General features: G+C 35.5%; 2 protein-coding genes and 1 pseudogene across 10 annotated transcripts in view; 2 read left to right on the top strand and 1 right to left on the bottom strand.

Annotated features, from left to right (window-relative positions):
• The window catches only part of GPR160 (G protein-coupled receptor 160), a 30935-nt gene extending 13007 nt beyond the window's left edge, over window positions 1–17928 (top strand). For 2 of the 3 annotated variants that reach the window (XM_015588539.2, XM_006910823.3), the window contains 2 exons: window positions 13139–13228; window positions 16548–17928. In XM_015588539.2, coding sequence (XP_015444025.1) covers window positions 16619–17635 — 1017 coding nt within the window. In that variant the 5' untranslated portion in view covers window positions 13139–13228; window positions 16548–16618 and the 3' untranslated portion in view covers window positions 17636–17928. Of the gene's footprint in view, window positions 1–1814; window positions 5122–13138; window positions 13229–16547 lie in introns of those variants that run through there. The other variant, XM_025046075.1, reaches the window with a different exon arrangement.
• On the top strand, window positions 5129–6556 carry LOC102881020 (annotated as a pseudogene).
• The window catches only part of PHC3 (polyhomeotic homolog 3), an 80874-nt gene continuing 59917 nt past the window's right edge, over window positions 6634–27590 (bottom strand). For 3 of the 7 annotated variants that reach the window (XR_439155.3, XR_001516781.2, XR_001516783.2), the window contains 4 exons: window positions 27369–27581; window positions 17538–17612; window positions 13859–13984; window positions 6637–12049 (listed from right to left, as the gene is read on the bottom strand). Coding sequence is in view for 2 of the 7 variants with exons in the window: in XM_006910819.3 (XP_006910881.1) it covers window positions 27427–27581 (155 nt within the window). In the remaining 5 variants the exon portion in view is untranslated. Of the gene's footprint in view, window positions 12050–13858; window positions 13985–17537; window positions 17613–18063; window positions 27582–27590 lie in introns of those variants that run through there. The other 4 variants (XM_006910819.3, XM_015588534.2, XR_003046032.1 and 1 more) reach the window with 3 other exon arrangements.

The raw sequence follows: 27590 nt of genomic DNA on the forward strand, positions 1-27590 counted from the left end.
GGTTAGTTGTCGCTGTCATCTCACTGAGTTTCAAAATTTTTTTATATATTCAAATAAAAATATTTGAATAAAAATGTTCAAATATTTTTTAAATTCTAGAGGTAAGTTCTTTATCATGTATATGATTTGTAAATATTTTCTCCTAACTTATGACTTATCTTTTTATTTTTTAAATGCTGCCTTTTAAAGAAAAAAATTTTAATATTGTCAAAGTCTCAGTTATCAATTTTTTATAGTTTGTGCTTTTAATTACATATCTAAGAAATATTTGCCTAACTTTGTACAAGTCTTTTTTTAAAATAGATTTTTCTCTTTTAGAGAAGTTTTAGATTCACAGCAAAATTAAACAGAAGGTACAATTTCCTGTATATACCCTGCCCCACACATGCATAGCCTCCCCGATTAGCAACGTCCCACATCAGAGTGGTACATTTGTTACAGTTGGTGAACATCATAATCACCCCAGATCCATAGCTTACATTACAGTTCACTCTTGTTGTTTGTTGTGCATGCTGTAGGTCTGGACAAATGTATGTCATGTATCCATCATTATCGTATCATACAGAGTATTTTCACTGCCCTAAAAATTCTCTGTGTTCTGTCTATTCATCTCCCCAAATCTCAAACCCCTAGCAACCACTGTCATCCCTTTCCCCACCAGTTCACAACATTATTGGGGTAGGTTGCCAGCCACCACAGTTACTATCTAGAGTTCTAGATAGTCATAGGTCATTGGACCTAATAACATGTATTCACCATTATAGTATTATACAGAGTGATACTAAAAATTCTCTGTGCTCTGCTTATTCATCCCTCTTGCCCTTCTAACCTCTGGCAACCACTGATCTTTTTACTGTCTCCATAGTTTTGCCTTTTCCAGAATGTCATATAGTTGGAATCATCCAATAGATAGCTCTTTCATATCAGCTTCTTTCACTTAATAATATGTTTAAGTTTTCTTCATGTCTATTCATGGATTGATAGATCTCTTTTTATAAAGTGCTGAATAATCACAGTTTTTCCAGTCACTTTCAAAGATCATCTTGGTTGCTTCCCACTTTTGGCAATTATGAATAATGCTGCTATAAATACTTGCGTACAAATTTTTGTGTGGACATAAGTTTTCAACTACTGTGGATAAACACCAAGGAGCACAATTACTGGATTGTATGATAAGAATATGTTGAATTTTGTAAGAAACTGCCATATTGTCTTCCAAAGTGGCTCTACTGTTTTGCATTCCCACTAGCAGTGAGTTCCTGCTGTTCCACATCCTTGCCAGCATTTGGTGTGGTCAAACAAGTCCTCTTATGGACACAAATTTTTCTCTCTCCTGGGTAGAATACCTAGGAGTGGAAGTACTAGATCATAGGATAGGTGTATATTAAAGTGCCAGACTGTTATCCAGAGGGTCATATCATTTTACATTCTTATATCTTTTCTTATATTTGGTATCGGTTTAATTTTAATCTGATAGATATGAAATTGTATGTCAGTGTGGTTTTAGCCTTTTCCTGATGGCTGATGATGCTAGGCACCTTTTCACTTGCTAGAGACCATTTGCACATTTTTCTTTTGAAGTATCTTTTCAAGTATTTTGACCATTTTTGTTTTGATTTACCTGTCTTTTTACTATTGATTTGTAGGCAAGATAGGTAGGTAGGTAGGTAGGTAGATAGATAGATAGATAGGTAGATAGATAGATAGTCAGTCAGTCAGTCTGTCTGTCTGTCTGTCTATCTGTCTGGTAGTATGGGCACAAGTCCTTTGTTAGATAGATGTGAATATTTTCTCCCAGTGTGTTTCTTGCCTTTTCATTTTCTTATGAGAAGAGTTTAATTTTAATAAGTCCACTTTATTCATTTTTTTTTTCTTTTATGGTTAGTGCTTTTGTGTTTGGTTAAGAATTCTTTACCTACCCCAAGGTTGTATTTGCAAAGATATATTCCTTTGTTTTCCTTCTGGAAGCTTTAGAGTCTTAGTTTTTATTTGTAGACCCGCAATCCATCCTGAACTAATTTGTTTGTATAGTGTGAGGCGAGACTGAGGTGGTTCTTTTTCATTCTGCTATCCAATTGGTCCAGCACCATTTATTGAAAAGACTTTCCTCCTTCGAATTGGTACTTTCTTGTAAATCAAGTGGACTGTTGGAATTCTCTACTCTGTTTTTTTGTCTGTTCTTAAGCCAGTACCACACTTGTCTTCAGTTCTGTAGTTTATCACTCTTGAAATCAGGTAGTGTAAGCCTTCCATCTTCATTCTTTTTTTGACCATTCTGGCCCTTTGCATTTCCTATACAAAAGATTTTAGGATGAGCTGCTCAATTTCTACAAAAAAAGCCTGGTTGGATTTTGATTAGGACTACATTAAATCTCAAACTGGGGACTACTGACATCTTAACAATATTAGTCTTTGTTAGGTCTTCGTTTTTCTCACCAGTGTTTTATAGCTTTTAGCATTAATGTTTTACACACATTTTAAAAGACTTATTCCTATATATTTTATGTTTTTGAGTCTATTATAAATGGTAGTTTTTACACTTTCAAATCTTGTTTACATTTTTATATGCAATTTTAAATATTGATCTGCGATCTTACTAAATTAACTTATTCCAGTAAATTTTTGGTAGATGCCTTGAGATATTCTGTATATATAAACATCATCTATCAATAGTTTTACTTTATCTTTCTAATTTCTGTGCCCTTTTTTCTTACATTACTGAACTGGCTATGACATTCTAAAATGTTGAATAGAAGTGATCAGAGCAGATATCCTTGTCTTGTTCCCAATTTTCACAGGAAAATGTCTTTCACAAATATAATAGCTATAGATTTTTCATAGGTCCTTTACCAGTTAAGGAAATTTCTCTCAATTTCTACTTTGCCAAGAAGTTTTTATCACGAATGAGTGTTTAATTTTCTCAGAAGCTTTTTCTGCACCTTTCAGGATAATCCTACAGTTTGTTTTCCTTCATTCTGTGTATGTAAATATGTCTCTTTTTCATTTGTTGGCACTTTCTCCTCACCTCAAATTAGGGAAAAGACTACTATTTTACTCAGTTGTAACACTTGAACATCTTGGCATCATTCATGGAATGGAGGTCTCTTCAGGAGTTTAATTTAGACACTTTGAATTAGAAAATCTCCATAAAACACTTTATAAACTAAAAAGCACCATATGTATTTAGGTAGAATTATTTGACCTAAGCAGCATACCTGCTCCCCCAAATTTCTCTTAATCTCTGAAACTTCTACCATTAGGCTGCTTTTAAAAAAATCAGTCTGTGGAGAGATGGGCATGTTATATTTTCTGATTCTGGAGGGAGTGGAAACAAAACAGGCAACTGTTTATGGTAATAGAGTAAGCTGGTATAGGTCTGTGATGCTGTTGTCAAAGACTTGTGGGAGAACTAGACCCTGGTTGACTGGGTAGCCTGTTCCAGATTGTGTAATGGCGAGAGAAGATCTCCCTCAGGTGAGTGGCCTGGTTCACTTTCTCAGAAATGACAAACAGAGCCATGGTTTTGGAAACCACAGACGACTGAACTTGAGCAGTGTCATCTCTCTGGTGGTTGAGTCATCTCGGGAGCTGGGTTCAGTAGCTTGGGGCTGTGAATGAGGTCTCAGGAACTGTTGAGCATGATTTCTGATTGGTACTTTCTTGGTCATTGTATGCTTAAACCCCTTCCTTTAAGTGCAAAACTAATGTTGATGACAGTCATTGAGAGCTCAGAAGCAATCTCTAGTTTAAATGTCCTTTGAATACTAAACCTTTTATAAGCGTGTTTGCTAAACAGTCATCCCATACATATTTAGACCTTTCTGATGGTGGTACAAACACTAGCTCCTAAACTAACACAGCTTGCTTTTTAACAACTCCCATTCTTATGACCCTTTAACCGTTTGTCTTATGAAGCCCTTTCCCATATTTGTTGCTTCTTTAGGTATATTCCTATTTATTGATATCTTCCTTAAAATTTGGTAGCAAAACCTGAATGACTAGTACAAAGTATGGGGATTCCTTTCTCCTTAATTCTGAACATGATACTTGTATTATCTTTTCCTACCAAAATGATGAAGTGAATACAGATGTATAGTTTGCAGTAAATAAGAAGACACATTGTGAGGGAGGGATATATGGAAATATGCATCACCAGAATATTAATTTACAAGCAAACTTAGGGCATTGGGTAAAAATTAATGGTAGCTATATGGAAAACTAAATCATTTCAGTGTAACCTAATTTTTTCAAGAATGTTGTAAGGATCCAGAGGAAGTAGTGTACATATATCTTGACTTTCTCATGCCATTGATTTAATTAAGTGTAATATAATCATCAGTGGCTCAGGGAAACATAGTTTAGTTCAGATGATACCACAGTTATATAGTGAGAAGACCATACAGAGACATAAAGGATTTGGTGCTGGTGTGGAACAACTCTTTTCAGTTAACCTTTCAGAGAATAGTCTGGGATACTATTTAATCAGTTTTAATCCCTGACCAGTAATGTATTGTGTGTATGTTTATTTGTGTGCCAGAGATGCTGGATAAATTAGGTACTTAGAAATTGGACAAGTCAAATGCAGGCTAATTAATTTTGTAAGTAGGAAGTTCAAATTAGAGAATGATTGGCTCTGTGCCTGTTCCTGGCAGAAAAAGCCCCAGTGCCGTGATGAATCACAATGCAGTTGAGCCATCAGTAACTGTAATATAAGTACATGCAGAATACCACATTTCATAAGTCAGTGCTCAGGTTAAGAATACTTATATGAGGCTGAGAACAGGTAAAAGAGTGAAGGCTTACAATAGATAACTTTTGCAACAGAAGCAATGAATCATAGAATTAGAGAGTTACTATTTTGCAACATACCAAGAGGGGAGAGATATGAAAAGGAATAATTAGAAGTATTTTGTATTAAGTAGGATGGCTAAAATGCTGTAAAAATTGACAAAAAATTTAATGGCGCAAATCCAATACAAGTTTATTTCTCTCACTTAACAGTCTGAATGGGTATATCAGGTCACTGGGTGGCTCTGTAAACAAGTGTCTGAAGACCAGAATTTGTCAAGAGGATACAGGAGCCAGCTTGGAGGAACTCTGACAGCACACATTTAGAAAAATGTAGGTATTCAAAAGAATAAGGGTGGCAGTGGATTATAACACATTGAATAAGTCCATGAATCCAGGGAAAAATTGCCAGCTCATAAAAGCAGAATGAATCATAGAATTAGAAAGTTACTATTTTATAATTCCCAATATGGTAATTGATTCAGGCAAAGATGATGGATGGATGTTAAAACTATTAAATGAAACTTCGTTTTGGAACAGCATAGTCTAACAGTCTCAAGGTATTATACTCTAGGGATTAATTATTGATTACAAAAGGGAAAAGGTACCCCATACTACAAAAATTTGGCAGACATGTCCTTAATTAGGTGATCTAACTTCGCATGACCAGTTTGAGACAAACTGACATAATGGGACACATAATCCAGATAGTGTTCTTGAAAAAAATGTTTATCTAATACTGAAGCAACAATTACATGGACAAATTGTGCAATATTCTACAAGACAATTAGCCTAGTCTTCAAAAATGTCAGAGTCGCTCTTGCCAGGCATGTGTCATGAGAGTGACATTGTTTTTAAATGCTGTATGGCAGTCCCTCATGTACCGCCCAGATGCCCAGGGAAGACATGGAGACCTGGAAGCCCAACTACTTCCTTGGGATCATCCAACTTTTGGATGATTATCCCAACTGCTTCACTGTGGGAGCAGACCGTGGGCTCCAGACAGGTGCAGCAGATCTGCATGTCCATCTGCGGGAAAGCTGTGATGCCGACGGGCAAGAACACTGAGGTGCATGAGGCCATCCCGGGGCACCTGGAAAACGGCCCAGCTCTAGAGGAACTGTCACCTCATGTCCACAAGCATGTGGGCTTTACGTTCACGAGGGAGGACCTCACCTGAGATCAGCAACGTGCTGCTGGACAATAAGGTGCCAGCTGCCGCCTGTGCTGGTGCCATGGCCCCATGTGAGGTCTCTGTGCCAGCCCAGAACACTGGTCTGTGGCCTGAGAACACCTCCTCTTTCCAGACTTCAGGCGTCACCACTAAAACCTTCAGAGGCGCCACTGAAATCCTAAGTGACACGCAGCCGATGACGCCTGGAGACAGTGGGAGCCAGCGAAGCCACACTGCCGAACGTGCTGGACACCCGTCTTCCCCTCCCAGCTCCTCGGCCAGCAGGCGTTTGACAGTGGCAGCATCTACAGCCCTCTCTCTTAAGGGGCAAACAGTATAGTTTAAATTCCGAGTTTAAAAAAAATTTTGATTTAACGAGTAATGCTGATCTTTTCATGTTTAAACCCATTTATCCTTTTTTTGTGAAGTGTCCCTTCAGATCCTTTGCTCCTATTACTTGGGCTTGTGATCTTTTTCCTGTTTGATTTCCAGGAGTTCTTTATAAATTTGGGAGATTAATATTTTGTAATTTTTTTCTAGTTTGTCATTTTCTTTTGACTTTGCCTGTGGTTTTTATGCCAGGAAGTGTCGTTTACATTTGAACTTGTCAGTCCCTTGGAGTTAAAAGTATCTCTGGTTTCCAGTGTTGCGTAGGAGCCTGACTCCAACCTTGATTTTTTTAAATATCTTTTTATTGAAAAATAAGATACAGAATCATAACGCATACACAAACATGTAGAGCTTAATGAATTATCATAAGGTGAACACCCTTGTAACTTATCTCTCCGATAAAGAACTAAAACTGCTCTGTCAGCCCCTTCCGTGTGACCTCTCCAAACCCCAGCCCCTCTCCCCGCTTTTTACCCTTTAAAACATTATTTAAGATGTCTTTTTACATGTCTTTCACTGTATAGATGACTTCTCCAAGCCTTTTTCTCCCTTGTTCTGTTGAAGAACTAGACCGCTGGACCTTTAGAGTTTTCCACAGTATGACTTTTGCTGATTGCACACTCGTGATACAATACAGCTCAGTATGTCCCTCTGTCCTCTGTATCTCTTTACTTTTTTAAAAACAGCTTTATTGAAGTATAATTGGCATACAACAAACTGCACATATTTAATGTGTAGAATTTGATATCTTTTGCCATGTCTACACCCATGAAAATACCCCATCAGGATAGCTAACACACCTATAGGTGCGTTTATATTTTCTAAGATTTTATGTAAATAGAATCATAAAGCATTCTTTTTGAGCCTGGCCTCTTTCACTCAGCATAATTATTTTGAGATTCATCCGTGTTGTTGCATGTACTGACAGTTGCTTCCTTTTCATTGCTGAGGAGTGTTCCATTGTATGGATATACCACTGTTTTGTTTATCCATTCATTTGTTGATAGAAAGCTGGATTGTCTCCAGTTTTGTGTTCTCCATATTTCTTGCATATTGGCAGCTGGATCCAGAGATTTGATCAGACTCAGGTTTAGTCTCTAGGAGGCACAAAATGTCTGGTTTCTTTCCCATTGTGATGATCATAGCAATAGGTGCTTAATGTCTACATCTCTTAACTCAGGGATAGGAGGTTGAGGGAGAAGAGCTAATTACAAAATGGTGGAATGCTAAATCTGAGATTTATTTTTCATTTAGAAATTGGAACACTCTTTGAAGAGATACTTCCCCTCATCTACTACTTGGTTATCCAGTAGTACCTCTTGTATAAAGCAGGGTAATTCCTTTATTCTTTCCCTTGATTTACTCTTAATTCTTTCTATAAAATCTGTTTTTTCGTCTTGAGAATTGGTAATCTCTTCTCTTATCATTGTTTTGAAATTTTTGCTGTGCCTCAGTGTGGGTCTGTTTTCCTCTATCAAGGTGGCCACTGATGGACTCTTACTGTTATTAGTTCTAGAGAATATTATATGCTTTTCTTTGGTTTGCTCCCCTTCGGTTTATTCTCTTTCTCTGACTCCCATTATTCAGATTTTCCACCTGCTGGATTGAATCTCTTTCTTATCCTTTTCTCCATCTATTCTGTGTTTTCTGGGAAATGGCCTGAACTTTATTTTCTAACTTCTGTTCAGTTTATCATGTCTGCCATCATATTTTTATTTCCCAAGAGTGTCTTCTTATTTTCTGTTGTTTTAAACAGTTTCCTCCTTTTGTTCCATGGATGCAATATTTTCTCCCTGAAAACAATGAATTTCTAAATAAAGTTTTCTTCTAGCATGGTATCTTTTTCCTCCAAGTTATTTTTCTGCTTGTGGGTTTGACTTTTCATAGTAGAGATTTTCTTTGACTGAGGATCTTTGGATGTCTAGTCATATTTTTTGGGTAGGGTGCTATCTAGAATGTGTCCGTAGGGAAGACTCAATGTCAGTACTTTTACCTGTTTATATCTAGGCTGATCACTAGAGGAGGACTTGTGGATATTTATGTTTTGGATAATGGTATTCCTGAAATCCAGGTGAGGAAGAGAAGTCTCAACTTTCGATATGTATATTTTTTTTACTCAGACTCCATTTTCAGCATTGAACCACTCTGTCTGCAGCTCTTCCCACACAGTCCAGAGACCCTGTTTTACACTTGCCCGAGGAGAAAACCCCCATTCTTAGTCCGTAGCTGGGGCGAGACAGTCGCCTGTTGCACTGAGTCAGGGAAGGGATCTGGGACCTGTTTGTTTCATTTGCCCCATCTTTGCATCCCTTTTCAAAGTTATCTGGGCCAACAGTTCCTCAGCCTTTTGAGGGTCCTGAGGTATAAATTAGGTTGGCACTGTGCTTTATCAGCACTGCTAGCTTTCTTGTCTATTATCAGTATATGAGATTCACCTGAGGATTTTATTAAAATGCAAATTGATCCAATGGATCCATGTTGGAACCTGAGATTCTGTAACTGTATTCATAACAAGCTCCTTGATGATGCTTATGCTACTGTTCCTTGGACCACACTTTTGAGTAGCAAGATGCTAAGTCATTTGCCATTCATCCAATTGTTTTTCTAGCCTCTGGATTTTTTTTTCCTGGTGTCTACTCTCACATTCTTTTGTCCTGGAAGTTCATGTCTTTAAAAAAAAAAAAACTACAAAAAATTTCAAGCAGATACACAAATAGGATAACCATTAACTCATAGACAGTCCTGCCCTATTTACACTCCCATCAGTGCCCACCAAACACATACTGTGTTTCAAAGCAAATTCCAGAAAACATCTCACCTGTAAATATTGCAGTATGTAGTTTTTAAATATTTTTAAAAATAACCATATGTATTCGGGCTGCCATAACAAACACCATAGACTGGCTTAACAGACATCTATTTCCTCATAATTCTGGAAGCTCGAAGTCCAAAATCAAGGTCTCAACAGGTTTGTCTCTCCTGAGACCTCCCCTTGGCTTACAGATGGCCACCTTCTTATTGTGTCCTCACATCACCGTTCCTCTGTGTGCACCCATCCCTGGTGTCTCCCCTTCTTATAAGGCTACTGGTCAGACTGGATTAGGGACCACCCATATGACCTCATTTAAAGGCTCCATCTCCAAATACAGTCATATTCTGAGGTACTAGAACTTAGGGCTTCAACATAGGACTTTTGGGGGAACACAATTCTGCCCATCACAACAAAATACTATTATCATGCCAAAAATTAGTAATTCCTTGATATCCTCAAATTTCTAATCAATGTTCAAATTCCCAGTTGTAATTCTTTGTTCTAACGAATTCAGATAAGTTCTACACATTGCACTTAGTTGCTATTATCATTAGTCTCATTTAATCTTTTGTGTTGTTGTTGATAATTTATTTGAAGAAGTAAGTTCTCTGTCCGGTAGAGTTTACCACCATCTGGATTTTGCTTACTGCATCCCATGGGGTTAACATGTTCTTTTGTGCTCTTTTTTTTTTGTACATAAATAGTTGAATCTACAGGCTAATCGGGTCCTAAGTTTTTAGCAAGTCCATTTCATAGGTAGTGGTGCATCCTTCATCTCTCCCTTGGGTGTTCGTAGCTGCTGATGACCATTGGCTGCTTCCACAAGTACATAAGGGGTCCCAAAATGACAGTTTTCAAATTTCATTATTATTTATTCACTTATTAGAGTACTTGTAAAAAAGTAGATATCCTCTCACTTTTTTTGTCACCAAGTAGTACAGTTAGTATAGAAAAGACAGGAAAAATGCTTGATTCTTTCCCTGTATTTACCAGTTTAAAAACATAATGACTTGGTTCCCTAGTGTCCTTAAATGTGACAAATTTGGTTTGCTTGTTCATTTTAGAATCAGTTACAAACTCAATTTATTGATGTTTTAGTGGTATGAGAGGGAGTAGAATTACATTTATTCAAAAAACCATCTTCAGTGGAAGTTGTGTCATAATTTATGCAGCCAATTTCCTATTGTTGGATATTTAAATTAATTCTAGGTTTTTAATTTCATATCCAATACTGATATGTACAGCCTTTAAAAATGTAATAAAATGCACTCATTTTCAGTGTAATTTGAATTTTGAAAAATGTATATACATTTGTTGAACTACCATCTCAATCCACATATAGAACACGTTCATCTCTACAAAAGTCCCTGGTGCTCCTCTGCCTCCGCTTGGCCCCAGAGTTCCACTGGTGGTCTGTCCAGCCTGATAGGTTTGTTTTGCTGTTGTAGAATTCCATATAAGTGAAAGCAAACCATCTGTACTCATTTGTGTCAAGTATATGGAATATTTCCAGTTTGAAGCCATGGCAAATAAAGCTGCAACAAACTTTTGTGGGTCTTTTTGTGGATGTAAGTTTTCATTTCTCTTGAGTAAATACCTACGAGTAGTATTACTGGATGAAATGGTAATTGGATGTTTAACATTGTAAGAAACCTCCAAACTATTTAAACAACGTCTGAGTTCTCTTTCTTTGCCAACACACGTCAGTCTTTTAATTTTAGCTGTTCTAGTGTGTGTGAAGTGGTACCTGCTTGGAGTTTTCATTTGCATTTCTCCAATGTGTCTATTCAAACCTTTTGCCCATTTTCTAATGGGCTACTTTATTGAGTTGTAAGAGTTCTTTTATATTCTGGATCCAAGTCATTGGTCAGATATTTATTGTGAATATTTTTTCCCAGTTTGTAGCTTGCCTTTTCATTTTCTTAACTATGCTTTCGAAGAGGTGTTTGTTTTTTCAACAAAGTCCAATTTATCAACTCATGTATTTGCACGAGTTCATGTCCTAAGAAAGCCAAGCCTGGTGTTGTGGGTTGACTAGTGTGCCCCAAAGTTCATGTCCGTCCAGAATGTCACCTTATTTGGAAATAGGTTTTTGCATATGTAATTAAGGTATGATCATACCAGATCAGGGTATGATGTAAATCCCCTGACCAGTGTTCTTGCAAAAAGAGGAGAGGACACACAATGAGATGCACCAGGGGAGAAGGCAATGTAAAAACGGAGGCAGAGATTGCTGTGATGCTGTCACAAGCCAAGAATGCTAGGAGCCACCAGAAGCTGTAAGAGGTATGGAAGGATTCTCCTCCAGAGCCTTCAGAGGGAACACAACTCTGCTGACACCTGATTTCAGACTTCTAGCCTCCAGAACTGTGCAAGAATAAATTTCTGTTGTTTGAGCCACCCAGTGGTAATTGTTATGGCAGCCCTTGGAAACTAATATGTCTAATGCAGGATCAGAAAGATTTTTTTTTTTTTTTTCCCTAGAAATATGTTTCACTTCTGCATTTAATCTTATCCTCCACTTTGAGTTTATTTTTCTGTATTGGTGTGAGGTTAACGGTTAAGGTTAATTTCTTCCCATATGGATATCACTTTCCAGTACCATTTTTAGAAAAGGTTGTCCTTTTCCCCACTGAATTTCCTTACAGTTTTGTTGAAAATCAATTGACTATAAATGGTTAGGTCTACTTTTGGATTCTCTTCTGTTCTGTTGACTTATAGGACTCTCCTTATGTTAATATCCACTCTCTTTATTTCTGTACCTTTAATAGCAAGTCTTAAAGTCAGGTAGTGTAAGTCCTCCAACTTTTTTTCTTAAAAATTATTTTGGCTCTGCTAGGTCCTTTACATTTCCATATAAAATTGTAGAATCAGCTTGCCAATTTCTGCAAAAAAAAAAAAACTTGCTGAAACTTCCAATAATCAACATAATCACTGTCATTTGAATGTCACTTTTGTAAAGCTCTTTCACATACATAAATTGGGTCCCTTTCTACATTTCCAGTTGTGAGCTGAGCCATTGAGACTCACTGCAGAACACAAGCTTTGAAATCAGACCCGAGACTGCACTTTAGCTCCAACACTTATCAGTCATGCAATCTCAGGAAGTATGCTTATTAAGCCTGTTTCCTCCTGGGGAAAAATAATACATACCTTTTATGATTACTGTAAGGAATGTATGAAAGGTATGTAAAAGCCCTGGGCAAGGTTCAATACACAATTTCTCCCATAGGATTTCTCCACTCATCAGGATCAGCAAATCCAGCTAGAGCTAATTCCGTTTTTTTGTGCAATAGACCATGTTAGCTGTGCTCATCTTCCCATTGTACTGTTTCATGCACGTGGTTTTGTTAAACTTTTCTGAGTATGCATAATACAACTGATTATAATATTACTATGAAGTTATTAAGTTTACTACCTATTTAGAAAAGAGATTTTTTTACTCAATCATCAATGTACAGAGGACTTTTCAAAAGTTACGTGGTGTGATATTGCAACTGCTTAAGTATAGATGAGAATTCAGCTGTCTGCTATTGAGCCAGACACTAAAGCAATTTGTGAAATGTCCAACAGTGCTACCTTACTTTTTCATTTTAAAAAATATGATTTATGCTAACATGCAATGTGTCAAAGGGTCCTGTAACCAAACAGGATGAAAACTGCTAGTTTACACTCCAAAACCCATGGGTGAAACTACAATATGAGCAAGATTTCTTAAAATAGATGCCATATCACATGCACCCATATCTCAGGGGCTTTGGTGGACTCTCAATCTAAGTGTCCCTTTTCTTCCTTTTGCTGGAAAGATTATAAGCAGTTAGTTACTGGCTGTAATCCCACAAAGTTATAGCTTTTCTAAGCAGAGATCTGGAGCCAGTTATAAGGAACTCCAATTACTAAGATAGCTGTTAGTGATGGTTATTTTTGTTTTCTGTCTTTCGCAATGTTTATTCATGTGGCATTTTGCTATGCAGGGAACCGAGAAAGTAAGATAATTGAAGGCCATAAAACCGAAGTAAAATAGGAAGGTTATCGGCCAAGAAAGACCTACTGGAGAAAGCAGAGTAAGTATGGTGGGGTTTGTTTGGTGTTTTAGTTTTTTAAAGAATTAATTGGATTATAAATAGAAAAGCAGACACTGGGTCAGTGAAAAGAAATCATGGTTTGTTTCCTTCAGGCCCTGCTAATACTTCTAAACTGGCCAGGTCACAGAGCAAGCCCAATGATGCCTTGACAGGACTTCTACCTTAAGTTTTTAAGTTGTATGGAAGCAATATGAGTTGGTTCATAAGTTCTTTAAAAAATTATTCAGGAAAAGAACTGTATCTCATCAATCTCTGAATCCCTAGAGTTAATGTGAACATTTTTCAAGGGACAGTTCTGGACAGGTTGCCTGTCAAAAGACTTTTCTTATCCTAGGAGTTGGTTTAAAGAATAAAATGTTTGAATTTTGAATATTTTTTAGTGGTTTTAAAGGAGAAGTGGGGTATAAAATTGGTATCACCTTAAAAAGTATTGATTGATTTCCATGATTATGAGATTCAGGAACCATTATAAAACGACCCAAACCTCATTTTCTGATACACTTCCTTTCAGGTGCTTTTTATTGCCTCAAGTTGCACATCTTTCCTGGGTATCCTCCCCCTCCTCACCCCCCATCTTGAAAGCTTCTTCGAGCTTTATGATTCTCTTACATATTCCATTTCAGACACCTGTCTTCCTTCTTCACATCCTCTTCTAAGGAGGTTCTTGGTTAGTGCCTTGGTGGCTGTAGCTGGTCCTCCTCCTCCTCCTGCACCTTTGATGGCCTTCCTTAGCTCCTAGGAGACACTCAGAGTTACTTCCCTTCTCCAGGGACTAGCCTGCTTTTCTGGCCTTCCAGTTGGCCCCACTCTGGGATTCAGTGATGAAATGGAAACTTGGGTAACATCCCTTAGATGTTGCCTAAATGTGGATTCCTTAGCTTATTTTAATAGGAATTATTAAGGATGAAGTGATTTTATACAGATAATCATGACTCCAAAGGTACTTTTTTTTAAATGGGTCTTTATAAATATAAGCCCGCACTACTTCCCTTCCTTACTCCCATTCTAAACCAACATTTGCTATTTAAAACTAGGCCTGTTTTTTTTCTTGGCAGAGGAGGGCTGCACGTGGTCTTATCATTCCATCTGCACTCCTTATCCAAGTAACACACATCTAAGGCCAGTGGCATTTGTCAAGGTTGTAATCACGAGTCCATGGTCCTTGTATATCATATCTCAAATCTGGAATGGAACTTTTTCAGGAGAGGGTCAAGTTAAACTACGTGGTATAGTTGAGTATAGAAAATAAGTTGAGCATACAAGAAAACTTGTTTCATTGGTTCTTTTATACCTATAGTTATGACTATAGGTACTAAATGATTTTTTATAACTGTCTTTGCATATATGCACACACGTGTGTGTAAACAGACCCATTATTTGTGTACCTTAATAAGTGAACTTATGACACGGTAGATTTATGGCCATGAGAGTATGTTAAAGAAAAATAGTCATGACTGAAGAATGTTAAGACAGACTTTATTCAGGACCACTGCAAAGGTGTAGGGACCACGACAGTATGGTTTAGCAGTGATGGAAAGAGATTGGGCTTGATTCCAGATACAAGTGGGAACTCATAGGAAAGGAGTAGGGAGGGGGTGAGTGGATGGAATATCACTAAGGAAATGCCAGGGGTAAGATGGATTCTTGCTGAAGGCAGGCCAGGGTGATCACATGTCGCCCAGGGGCAAGGGATGAGGAATCTGCTACCAGGGGAGGTCAGATATTGAAGATGAGAGGTTCTGGCTAACCTGACTTAGCAGGATTCTTGCTAAAATTGGAGAATGAAAAGACAAACACCGAAAGTTCAACTCTCTTCTCAACTAGGAGAAAGACTTAGTCAAGTTAGGATTCAGTCTGTCAACAGGACTGATAGCCCTCTCCCACACTGATTTCTTTTTTTTATTCTCAGACAGTATTTTCATTATTTTCTTGAAATTATTTAATCATTGGTTATGTGCTTTTAGTCAAATTCAGTTTTTTCCCTTTTCAGACTTGATATTCCCGTATTTTTTCCTTAAAGTTTGAGAAATTAAGAAAGACTCAGAAGTATAATAGTACCATATTAAGTCAATGTGTATACCTTTTTAGTTTTTTATATACATGTATGTCTCAAAAATTAGATGACATGTTCCTGCATAATTTTGTAACCTACAGTTCACTTAACTAAACATTGTGGAAATTTATATTTTTTTAACATGCAACAAATTCACAGGGTTTAACATTTAACAAGTATAGAAAAGGTGGAGTGAAAAATAAGTCTTCCTCTAAGTCAAGAAACACTTTTAATGGCATAATAGTATATCATAAGGATGTACCACGTATCATTTTTAACTCATTTCCAGTTGGCATTTGTGGATGAGTTTGTTACTGTTTATATTGCTTTGTTTTATTTTATAAACACTTGTGGTTGAACAACTTTGGGTCAACTTGGATTTCTTTTTTAGGATAAATTTCTCAAATTTCCTTCCTTTTATTCTATCCTTTCCTGATTTCTTCCTCTCTGACCTTTCATCACCTTCTTTTTCCTGCTTCCGAATGCATTTATCACGCAGGCTTCAACTCCCATTCCTTTGCCTTTACCCAGCACTTCTTAATGTTCTCAGGTATCCATACTCAGTCCCTATTCCTTCTCTGTATTGTCTCTTCTCTCCAGGTGCCATACCTGAAAGATCATGCCCAGGAGATAAATCTTTATCTTCCTTTCCTTTACCAGTGTTCCCATTATTTTCAGCTATCTGTTTTATGTCTTTGAGCTTCAGAGATTTAATCTGAATGATGGTCCTGCAGCTAAAAAGTTTTGAAAATTGCTAGAGGGCCCCATAAGCATTATTTCTAAAATTCACAAAGAGACGAAAAGCGGGGGTGAGGTAACATTGTCTAGAGTCAGAGTGGGACTGCGTTAGCAGCTATCAGTGACTGTTCTGAGTGTTACCATCAGGCTGCTATTTTAAGTCTGTGTTTTGGCTCCAGTAAATAAAAGTATTTTATCTTTTTACAGGTCATTAAAACCTGTACTTATTACAAGTTTAATAATTTACATGTAACATTATGGTTATAGGTCTGAGAGTTCTGGACATTCTGGGTCTCAAAAAATGATCAAAGTATACACATTAATTCTTCCTCATATTCTGTAATCTCTAAGTATTATGAGAAATATAAATTCCTATTTACATATTTATTTAGGGAGATGACTGGATTAAATTAGACTTTCTGGGAATACAGGTGCTTGCACTGTGAAGTTTTAAATAGAGATAGCATCAAGATAACATCATGGTTTTCTTTTTACTTTTCTTCGCAGGGATGGAAAATAAGCGAAGCAGTGTTTTATCGTATGTACTTCAGCAAGCCTTCTGAAATTTAACTAAAAATATGACTGCTCTTTCTTCAGAGAACTGCTCTTTTCAGTACCAGTTACATCAAACAAATCAGCCCTTAGATGGTAACTGTCTCCTATTCTTAATTATATTTGGAAAAATATTATTAAATATTCTCACATTAGGAATGAAAAGAAAAAGCACCTATCAAAATTTTATGGAATATTTTTGTATTTCGCTAGCATTCATTGATCTTTTACTTTTGGTCAACATTTCCATTATATGCTACTTCAGAGATTTTGTACTTTTAGGCATTAGGTTTACTAAATATCACATCTGCCTGTTTACTCAAATTATTTCTTTTACTTATGGCTTTTTGCATTATCCAGTTTTCCTGATAGCTTATATCGATTATTACTTGAATTTCTCTAAAACCACCAAGCTTGCATTTAAGTGTAAAAAATTATTTTATTTCTTTACAGTGATTTTAATTTGGATTTCAGTCTTTGTTTATGTTTTGGGAGATCCGTCTATCTCCCAAAACCTGAATGCACAGAATGTTAATTCTTATCAGTGTCCTTTCTATATCAGCATTCAAAGTTACTGGCTGTCATTTTCCATGGTGATGATTTTATTTATGGCTTTTATAACCTCTTGGTCAGAAGTTATCACCTTGGTACAAGCTATTAGGATAACTTCCTATATGAATGAGACTATCTTATATTTCCCCTTTTCATCCCACTCTAGTTATACTGTGAACTCTAAAAAAACACTCTTGCCCAAGCTCATTATCTGCTTTCTCGGTACCTGGCTACCATTTGTATTGTTTCAAGTAATTATCCTTATACTTAAAGTAGAGATTCCAGGATATATTGAGATGAACATTCCGTGGTTGTACTTTGTCAATAGTTTTCTCATTGCTACAGTTTATTGGTTTAATTGTCACAAGCTTAATTTAAGAGACATCGCATTACCTGTGGATCCATTTGTCAACTGGAAATGCTGCTTCATTCCACTTGCAATTCATAATCTTGAGCAAATTGAAAAGCCTATATCAATAATAATCTGTTAATATGTTGCCATGGTAAAAATAGTTAAAACTTACAGCTACAATAAGAATCATCATTTTACAAACAGGAAAGAATGATGACTCAGGACCTATAAAGAATGAACTGAACCAAAGCAGCCTCCTCCCCCTAGTAATCTTCAGAATGTGTCTCTTGGGGCTACGATATTATTTAGGTTTTTTTTTTTTTTTAAACAAAATAATTCCAAGAAAAATGTTTATACCTCTTCAGAAAAACTGCATGTTACAAATATTAATTTAATACAAAAGTGAAATAAACGAGTTGACATTTGACCATACTGATGTTCGTTACCCAAAAAATTATTGGATGCAAACTGTTATGTAAATCTGAGGTTGACTGCCAACTATGATACAAACTTAAACATTTTTATTAAATTCAAAGCAAGAAATTCAAGATCGTTTTCTTAAAATGATATGGTATGAATATTCTTTAATATAAGAAGAAAGTTAGCTCAATTTAAACCTAGCTAATTTACAAAAAAATGTTTTTAATGCAAATATTTCTGCAAAATTTCAGTTGCTTACTTCACAGAATTGAGAGTGGTGACTAGGTCTCTTTCTATGACATACCAGATTCATTTTCAGTTAAGTTATATGTCACTTGCATGTCAAATTATAATTACATTGACAATGTATCACACTGTAAAAGTAAAGTAGGGTTTCTTATCCTCAGAACTACTGACATTTTGGGTTGGATAACTATTTTGGGAGGCTGTCCGTGGGATATTTAGCAGAATGCTGGTGGCATTTCCTTCTCCTGTCATGACAACCAAAATGTCTTCAGACATTGCCAAATCTCCCCTGGTAGGTGAAATTGCCCCCGGCTGAGAACTACTGGAATAAAGCAGTCCAAATGGCAAAATAACAGTCACTTTATGCATTAAACTACATAGACACTGTCTAATTTTGCAGTATCTAAACCTTGTTCTCTCTACTCTGTTACTTTTCCTCTAAATGTATTGCTTTCTAATTGAATAACATGGGATCATTATCTAAAAATATATTGCACTTAATTAGTAAAGATTTATACTCTGCAGATTTTAAATCAGGAAAAGTTATAACTTTTTCAAACCCCTCATTAAGCTTTTTGTTTGTTTACTTAGAAATGTATTCCCCGTGCCTCATAAGCTTAAAGAAAAAAAGAAATTATTCAATAGACCAGCCAAATGGAAGAGGCTTTTATTTGTAAAGAAATGAACTTAACAGCTGGTCTACAATATATTATTGAATTATAAACAGTATAAATAAATGATCCTGTAGGCCCACTAACCTTCCATCCAGACCCACATGAAGCAACGTTATAACAATATTCTATGTGAAAATGTGCAGGTAACAAAGGTGCAATTACAAGCAAGTTTAAGCAGCAGAATATAAGGTGCTTTAATTTAACAGTTAATGTTGCCATCAACAAACATTTGAATGCTTAATTTTACTTCACTGAATACAGACACAACAAATAGGAAAATCTAAAATTCATACACATGCTACTTGTTAATATGAAAGTGCCTTTTCTTTTTTAAAAAAATACACCAAATGGACAATCTTTTTACATAGATCATGGTGTGCTCTTATAATGCAAAATTAACTTCATTTTTAGATTATACATTTTAAAACTGTAGCTATAGACACCAATATAGGAATGCTAATGCTAAAAGAGCTAAAACTAATTTCCTGTAAGGAGGACTCTAATACAATATCCAATGTAAAGAATACAACTATATATAATCTTAACATTTGTTTTCTGTAAAGAAAAAAAAATGTTTTCTTTTCTCCTTGGTGATGCTTTGTTCATTCAGGATGGATAAACTGAAAGTCTTTTTTAAAACAATGGGAGGAACCAAAAGGAGGAATTTTAAAAAAAATCAGTTAACATGTGCTTAAAGCATCAATACTTAACATAAAAAAAAAAATTTATCACAACAGTTTGCCTTTGTTAAATCAACAACAAAATTTTAACAAGCAAAAAGACAAAAAGCACTAATTCAAAAAAGAAACCTGAAACGTCTGCCACCAGTGTCTTGTACCCATCCTGCACATTGCCATCTACAACGCAGACCTTCACAAGCTCACTCCTTACTCTGAGGATAGTTTTTAGAACCTATCAAGCTTTTGAAATGAGATGACTGGGAAGCTGGTTAAACATCTTTTAAATTAGACATCTAAAATTATACCATCTTGGCACACTCCATTGACTTTCTAAATTTTAAGAATACATATACAAAAAGTATATGCAATATATATTTTAACAACATAAAATACATGAAAAATTGAGTAAATTAAAACATTTTGAAAGTAAATTTTAACCAGTGCCATAGAAAAACTTTTAAACCCAAACTAGCTTGGTTACTTGGATGTTAGTGTTCCTATTTTCAGTTTGTTCTAGATTCTAATCTTACATGTAGGTAGACATTTTCCTGGTTTAAAAAACTGATGCATACAAGGTCTTTTTAATATTAGTTATTTCCAATTTTTATCTTTATAGAGAATGTTAGTATAAGCGATGTTAATATATAAAGCTGTGTCAATAGGAATTACAATGTAATTCACAGAACCCTCAAGTGGTAAGGAATCTCTGCCTAGTTAATAATCGACCTCATTCAATGTTTATTTCCCAAGTACTTATCAATTTAAACATGGAACTATTTTGTTTACCACTCCTGCATTTTAAAGAAAACCCTCCTTTTACCATGTAACATGTGTGCTTTCTAAAAAGTAGATATTTGTAATAACTATATTTTATATAATCTTTCTTGCTTTAAAAACAAAAAACAAAACAAAATAAGAAATAACCTGTTCAGCAATCTCCTTTGAGATTTTTCAGTTTTAGAAAATTACTTCACTGTCAACACTGGGTATAAAGCTTTTGTAGTTAAAAACATATAATAAGTCAGTACCAGCTTCTTAATATTGTTCTGTCACACACCTTATGTAGCAACACCTCCGGAATAGGTTCAAGTGTCAAAATAATTCTTAGAAATATGGGCTGTCCCAACAGTCTCAAAATGTAAATCCTTAATGTCAGTTAGGTACCCTTAATTTTGTAACATAATCAGGTTGATTGATGTTTATATATGAAATGTTATATGAATTGATGTGATTCACTCAGATCCCTAGATGTCATCTAGCCTAATCCTTCCCCCAATGCATAAAAAAATTCCCTATCAGTTCCAACTTTACATTCAGTACATTAAGTAATGATAATTATGTCCATTATTTGTTTAAATTACAATCAAAATTTTGTTTGGGAAGATTTTGTTTACTTATTACTAGTTCCTTAAGTCACGTACACCACACGGCACATAGTAAGTGGTCAAATGGTTTGCTAAATGAATGGATAAATGCATAAATAATAGTGCTCATATATGTTCATATATCCAGTGGTTAACTAGCAAGAAGCATTTAATAAAATGTCCTCATTTGCTTGTCCATATGAATTTTCTACCTTATTCCTTAGGTGAACAAAGACTGTTGATGACCTAGGAAATGATGCTTAAAAATTAGTATCTTTTAGCAAAAGCTCTGAAATATGAAATGAACTATTAAAAAAAAAAGGAATGATAAGTATAAACAACTTAAAAACACCCCATTATGTGGCCTAGGATCATACTTTTAGATCTGGGAGGTACCTCCGAGATGATTTAAACCAAAATCAACATTTTGAATAGTATAGGCTCCATACTGTAAATTCAGAAGAGGAAACAGGTTAAGAATTAACTGCGTAGAGTATCACACACAGCTCATTCACCAACTGGATATGAAACCCCAATTATTTGTCATATTAATTTAATGATTATATTCATCTGTTATTTACTATTGGAGTAGACTATTTAGTACTACCTAAAACAAAAAGAATTATGACTTAACAAAGCATTCTAAACAAAAGGTTTTAAACACTGGATGCTTCTGGTTTGCTTGAAGCAAGGCTGACAATGAAAAGTTCTTTCTAAAATAGGTTGATGTATATTTCACCACAACCCTCAGAAACACCAACTTCTCCATCTCCTTCAAATTAAGCTCCAAAAAAGCACAGATTTAATACTGATAATGTTCCCTAAACTATAACTTTTAAGCCAATATTGATGGCTACTATTAATCCTTAAGCAGATTACTGGAGTCAATTTAAATAGGAGGTCTAAAGGACTTACTGTAGTACTCTTAAATTTGAAACTATGCCATCTTAGCATAACTGGTTTAAATTTATATCGGTTTCTTTTTTACAAATTAAAACTCATTCATTACTATACCTCTTTTAAACAATATATTTTAAAACCTCTGCACAAGTTTTCTTTCTATAGATTCATATTTATGCCAGCAGTATCACTGAGCATAACTATACTTTTCAAAGATGGTAGAAAAAAATAGTTTTCTAGTGTACCTCTTTAACAGAGTAAAATTGTCATCTTTAAATAAAATGTTCATAAACTTTAAAAAAAGAAAAAGGGAAAATGAAACATTCATGGAAAACATTTCCCAAAAGCTTCCGTAAACATGGTGCTTAAAAGGCGTGTGTTCATGTGTTAGAGCAGAAAGGGAGAACTTTCATTTGGGAAGCTGGGCGTCAGACCTGAAAAGGAGGGGTCACACCCTTTTAATTATGTGTGTACTAAGGTGAAAGTTAGGAAAAGCCAAATGTTTTTCTCTGGAATATGATGATGATAAATATATTTGTATTAGTATTTTACAACTTTCAAAAAAAGCTTTCTCATAGTATTATTTTAAAATAGATTAAGCTCTGAAAATAATATGTAAAACTTTAGAATTCTTTAAAATTTAGGAAACTTTCCAAAGAAGGTAATATAATTTTTAACATGTTTTAGTCAAATGGTTTGTGTTGCTGCTCTGAAGGAAATTATAGTGATACATTTTCTGACTTCTAGCAAAAGAAAAATATCTTCCCAAAGAATCCTTTTAAAGATGTACAGCTTTTAATAGGTTGTAATTAAATTTTAGTAAGACTGCATATTTACTTTTCCTAATACTGTATTTGTGCTTATCTAAATTGAATCACAATCTTTCAGATGAAATCAAACATTCTAGATATGTTGATGAATGTGGATTAAACAGTTTACGTCATGATCCACACTACTGTATATATAGCAAAGAAACAGAGGTACACTTGTGTTTACTGAAATCACGTTAATAAAGATAAACCTATAGCTCTTAGTCATCCAATTCTTAGACTGACATACGACCTAGCAAATAAAATATGCTCTTAAAAATGCTTTTCTTTATAAAAATCTCCAAGGTTGATTCAACTGTGGTATCTGAAAGTAGAGACTCTCTATAATTCTGATAACTCAGTCATAATGATTAACCACTGAGTTTCTGACAGATATTCCCCAATTATAATGTCACTTTTTCAGAAGTCAAAAATCACTAACTCATCTATTAGTTGATAAAGAGAGTAAAAGAATGAGTTTGATTACAGGTAAATCCTGACATAATAAAAACTATAACTTGTTATTGCTATAACTGTGATCCAACCATTACAACTTATTATTTTGAACTACTGAAGGCCATATCCATAACACACAACCTCACTCAGTTAACTGTACTGTCCTCTTGGGTTCGGAATGCTTTTCCTCCTGTTTGTCTCCTCTGCTTCTCTATCCTACCCGCTGGAAAACCTTCCTCAAGGCCTAGCTAGCTACATATATGGTGCACAGGAAAGACTGAGCAAACACTGTGCATAGATGGGCCAGTTTCCACTGCCCAAAGGTTTCATTAAAACATGACTGTTAGGTATTAGAAAGCCCTGCCCCAGTTACCTCCCTAAAATTAACCCTATTACAAAATCTTCTGTGCATTTTCAGGCAAAGTTCTCTTGAAGAAGAAAGTCTTCACCTGGAGTTTTCTTGGGACCAGAGGCTTTAGGGGAGGTAAGGATTTAGTTAAGGCCCTTCCATGCTATTAGGTAATTCTCAGTGCCAGCCGCATATATACAGGGTGTGCTCCTGCTAATCACCAAGGATAAGGGGTCTTCAAACCACAAAATATAACCAGGCTGTTAGAACCAGGCTGGCTGAAAATAGATCTTTAAAATGTCTGAAGCATCTAGTCAGGATTTCATCTGCTCGATATGGTTGTGAGGACAGCATCATTCACATACATCTCTAATAGTTTATTCTCTCCAAAATTGTTTATACACATGTAAATACAATCTAAGACTAAGTAATGTATGTATTGCCTCCCTACCATACTTATGCCATGGTGGTACCAAAACCCTGCAAATACAAATAATAGGACTTTATAACATTTAATTGAACAAGTCAGTGATATGGGGCGCTGTAACAGATTTCAGTCTAATACTGGTATTTGAATAAGTGTCTGACTATAATTTCACACTGGATATATGAAGATTACTCAAAGGAATGAGCACAATACTTATTCCATACGGTTCTAAGTGTTTCAACACACCAGGAAACAAAAATAGGAAGTGGGCTACTTAAGAAAAATCATTTCTATTTAAAACTAGGTAAAACATGAACAGTAACTTCGAAAGTGCAGAAATTTGTTCAGTGTTGAAGCGGGGTAAACAAGTGGCAAGTCTCTTGCCCACCTCTCTCCGTTCAAGTCTCTTCACTAACATTTCCTCCCTCTCATTCCACCTTCTCTACTTCTAGGTGACAGCCCTTAAACTGGGACTAAAAAAATGTCTGGTTAGAGGATGCCACAGCAAATTAAAAGTACCATCATGGAAATTGTTAAATGCCACTTAAAAAGTGACAGGTTTGGGGAGAGAAGTCTGTCTCATACTATACTAATTTATACAAGCTGCACAGCTGTGTCAGACACATACATCCTTACACAAGGCTTGATGAAAATCCATGTCACGTAAAAAGTAATTTTTACAAACCAGCTGTTGGTTTACTTTCTTAGGAACACATGACTTAAAGGAAATAAAATTTCAAACTTGTAGGGTTTTTTTCTCTCAATAAGAAAAGAGTGCATATCAGTTTAAAGAAGTCAGAAAATGCAAACTTAGGTAGCAAAAGCAAGAAGAACTTCCCATATCCCCTTTCTGCTTGTCATTCCCTCTGAATCAAAACCCTAAAACAAATAGTGAAATGAAGGAAAATGAAAATAATAGCTTTCTCCCCACCTATATCACACTAAAACTGTTTAAAGCTCAGGAGAGAGGTGGACGCCCAATGTTATCGTCTATATCCTTTATATATAACAGAAGCTTTGAAATTAAGATGGGTTAATTGTCTACAGAAAGAGAGGTGAATCAATGGTGAGAACTACCAGTTAAAAGCAAATCAGCCATTTCTAAATAAAACAACTCACTTGAAAAAAGCAAGTATATTTTCCGGTATGTTTTGAGTGGAGACAAGAGAAGATCTGAACTAGTCTTAAGATTATTATAAGATTTAAGATTATAAGGTGCTCTCAAATGGAAACCCCTCTTGTAAGCTTTCTTGGATACTTAACACAGTGCTAGGCACAGGGGCTTTTAGTAAGTATATAATCACTGCTATTAGAAAAGGGAGTAAATAAAGGGAGAACCTATAACACAGTTCAAAGTTAATACCTTAAAGGTTATAGATAATATAGTTATGGGAGGTAATCATTATTGCAAGGGGAAATCTATTTCCAAATGATCAGTTTTATATTACTCGTTTATTATCTACAATAAAGTTTTAACTCCAGGGTAGGTTTCCTTTTGTGCCCGCCCCTCATACAGTGGGCCATCTCCTATTAATGCTTAGCCTATACTAGTGTTCTCAAATTGCAAGATCAGGGGAAAAGTCAATCGTGTGACAACTGTCACAATGAAAACTGACTACAGAGTACCTACCTTTCCTTGAAACTTTAATCCAATAATTTAAAATGTGATATAAAGAAATATGTAACATAGACTATAAGCTATTGTAGGTCTGGAACGTGAGCCTTACACTATATTACACATTCTAATCCTACACGTAACTATCAGTAAACATTTTTTTTTAAAACATGACTACACAAAAGAATCCCACAAAGCATACATTCAAACAAGAGGCATCTAAAGATTAAAAAAATTACCCGCCGTATTTTTGTATAAAAATAATCAACATTCTCTAATGTACACAAAGCCAAAAGATAAATATCTGTGATGTCTTTAATGACATCTTTAGTCTTCTACTAGCTCAACACAATCTTTGAAAAGAGCAGTGACAATGACTGAAACCCTTGGACTCTTCCTCACTCACTGAATTTCTGCTAAATATCTGTGTGTTCTTCCAGTTACTAAAACATTTCCATTGTATAGTAAAGATAAGAGAAAAAAAGATTGAAACACATTTTTGATGTCCAGGACTATAAAGCCCTCAGGGCTCCCACAGCAATTTTGTTTTAGTGTCATAAATCTAATAGAACACTAACTTCAGTGACAGGTTCTGTTTTAAATTTTTTCCCCCTAAAACATGTACATACAAAATTAGATCTGATTATTCAAGAGATATCACTTGGTAAGTGCTTTGTAGGAAGCATGCAAGGGTGTAGTAAAGAAAAAAGGAGTATGTATTCTAGCTAGACCCAGCATGTTCAACATCAGAAAATATGTGAAGACCAAACACATACCTGCTACAAACTATTGCCTTGCCAAAAGGCTGTACAATGGTTCATAAGGTATTTTATGCCTTCATCAGTACAGATGAGAACAGAGATATGAAAGACAATATGAATCAGTACCTCAGAGTCAAATTATTTGTATGCCAGTCCTTATTTTACAGGCCAATTTAATGAATTTTTATCCCCTTCTTCTAGTATGCATAAACTGGGAAAAATACTTTAGCAGAACACTGAATGCTACCTATCTGGAATACTTCCATTGTATAATGTGTTCCTTATCATGTTTCATCTTTTAAAAATATTCCTTTGGATGAAAAAGAGAAACATTTATCACTCCTACATCAGTGTTTCTCAACCTTGCCACTACTAACATTTTGGACTGGATAATTCTCTGTTGTGGAGGGCTGTCCTGTGCATTGTAGGATATTTAGCAATATCCCTGTCTCCTATGTTAGATACCAGTAGCAACCCTCCCTCTCTCCCCGCCAAGCTATGACAATCAAAACATTCCTAGGTATTGCCAAATGCCCCCTGGTATTTGGGTAGCAAAACTGATCTATGAGAACCACTGCTCTGAATATACAAAAACTAAGAGTGAAACTTTCTCAGCCACATCAAATTCCTGGTCAAGTTTGGAGTAGAAACGAACTCTTCTTCATTCCAGATCAGTATTATTCATGCTAGAATGCAATCCTTTTTATAGACAAAGCAACTTTCTAACAGACATGTTTTTTAAATGCATACTGATAACTCATTGCAAACAATTCCAGTCACTGGACTCCTAAATTATTCCTAAATTATCTCTCATGACAACCTATAGAAAACTTATAGGGTAGAAAACTGTAGAAGAAAATAATCAAAAGAGGAGAAATGTAAATCGTTAAATTACTTTTAAAAGGATTCTTTATATTAATGATAAACATTACATTTAAAAATTATCTAGTATAACACGTTTTTTTGAAAAATATCATGGCCCTCTATAACAAGTCTTTCAATGTTACATGTAACCTGTAAAATTAATTTCACCAATGTTGGCTAATTATGAAAATGTATGATGAATTATAATATCTGTAGAAGAAATGTCAACTTTTGATGCAGAGATCCCAATGTGCTTGGCTATCCACCACAATAAGTGATAATATTGTAGGCCAACCTGAGCCTTTACCTTACAAGTTTGTTTAAGAAGAGTTACACTGCTGTTATCTCAAAGCCTCATGATCCTGTTAAGATTCCTTCAAAGAGTTGATGCGTGCACAGATCTTTAGGGCCGGGCCTAGCTTGATATTCATTGTACTCATAAGATGGTCTTCTTTTAGCAAGAGAAGGGCTTGTCCATCAATCTCTTGTGCTCTGAACTCATCTGCGATATCCTGGCAGCCTGCAGCAT

This window comes from Pteropus alecto, unplaced genomic scaffold (genome assembly GCF_000325575.1).
Source record: "Pteropus alecto unplaced genomic scaffold, ASM32557v1 scaffold33, whole genome shotgun sequence".
In the NCBI taxonomy this organism is placed as follows: Eukaryota; Metazoa; Chordata; class Mammalia; order Chiroptera; family Pteropodidae; genus Pteropus; species Pteropus alecto.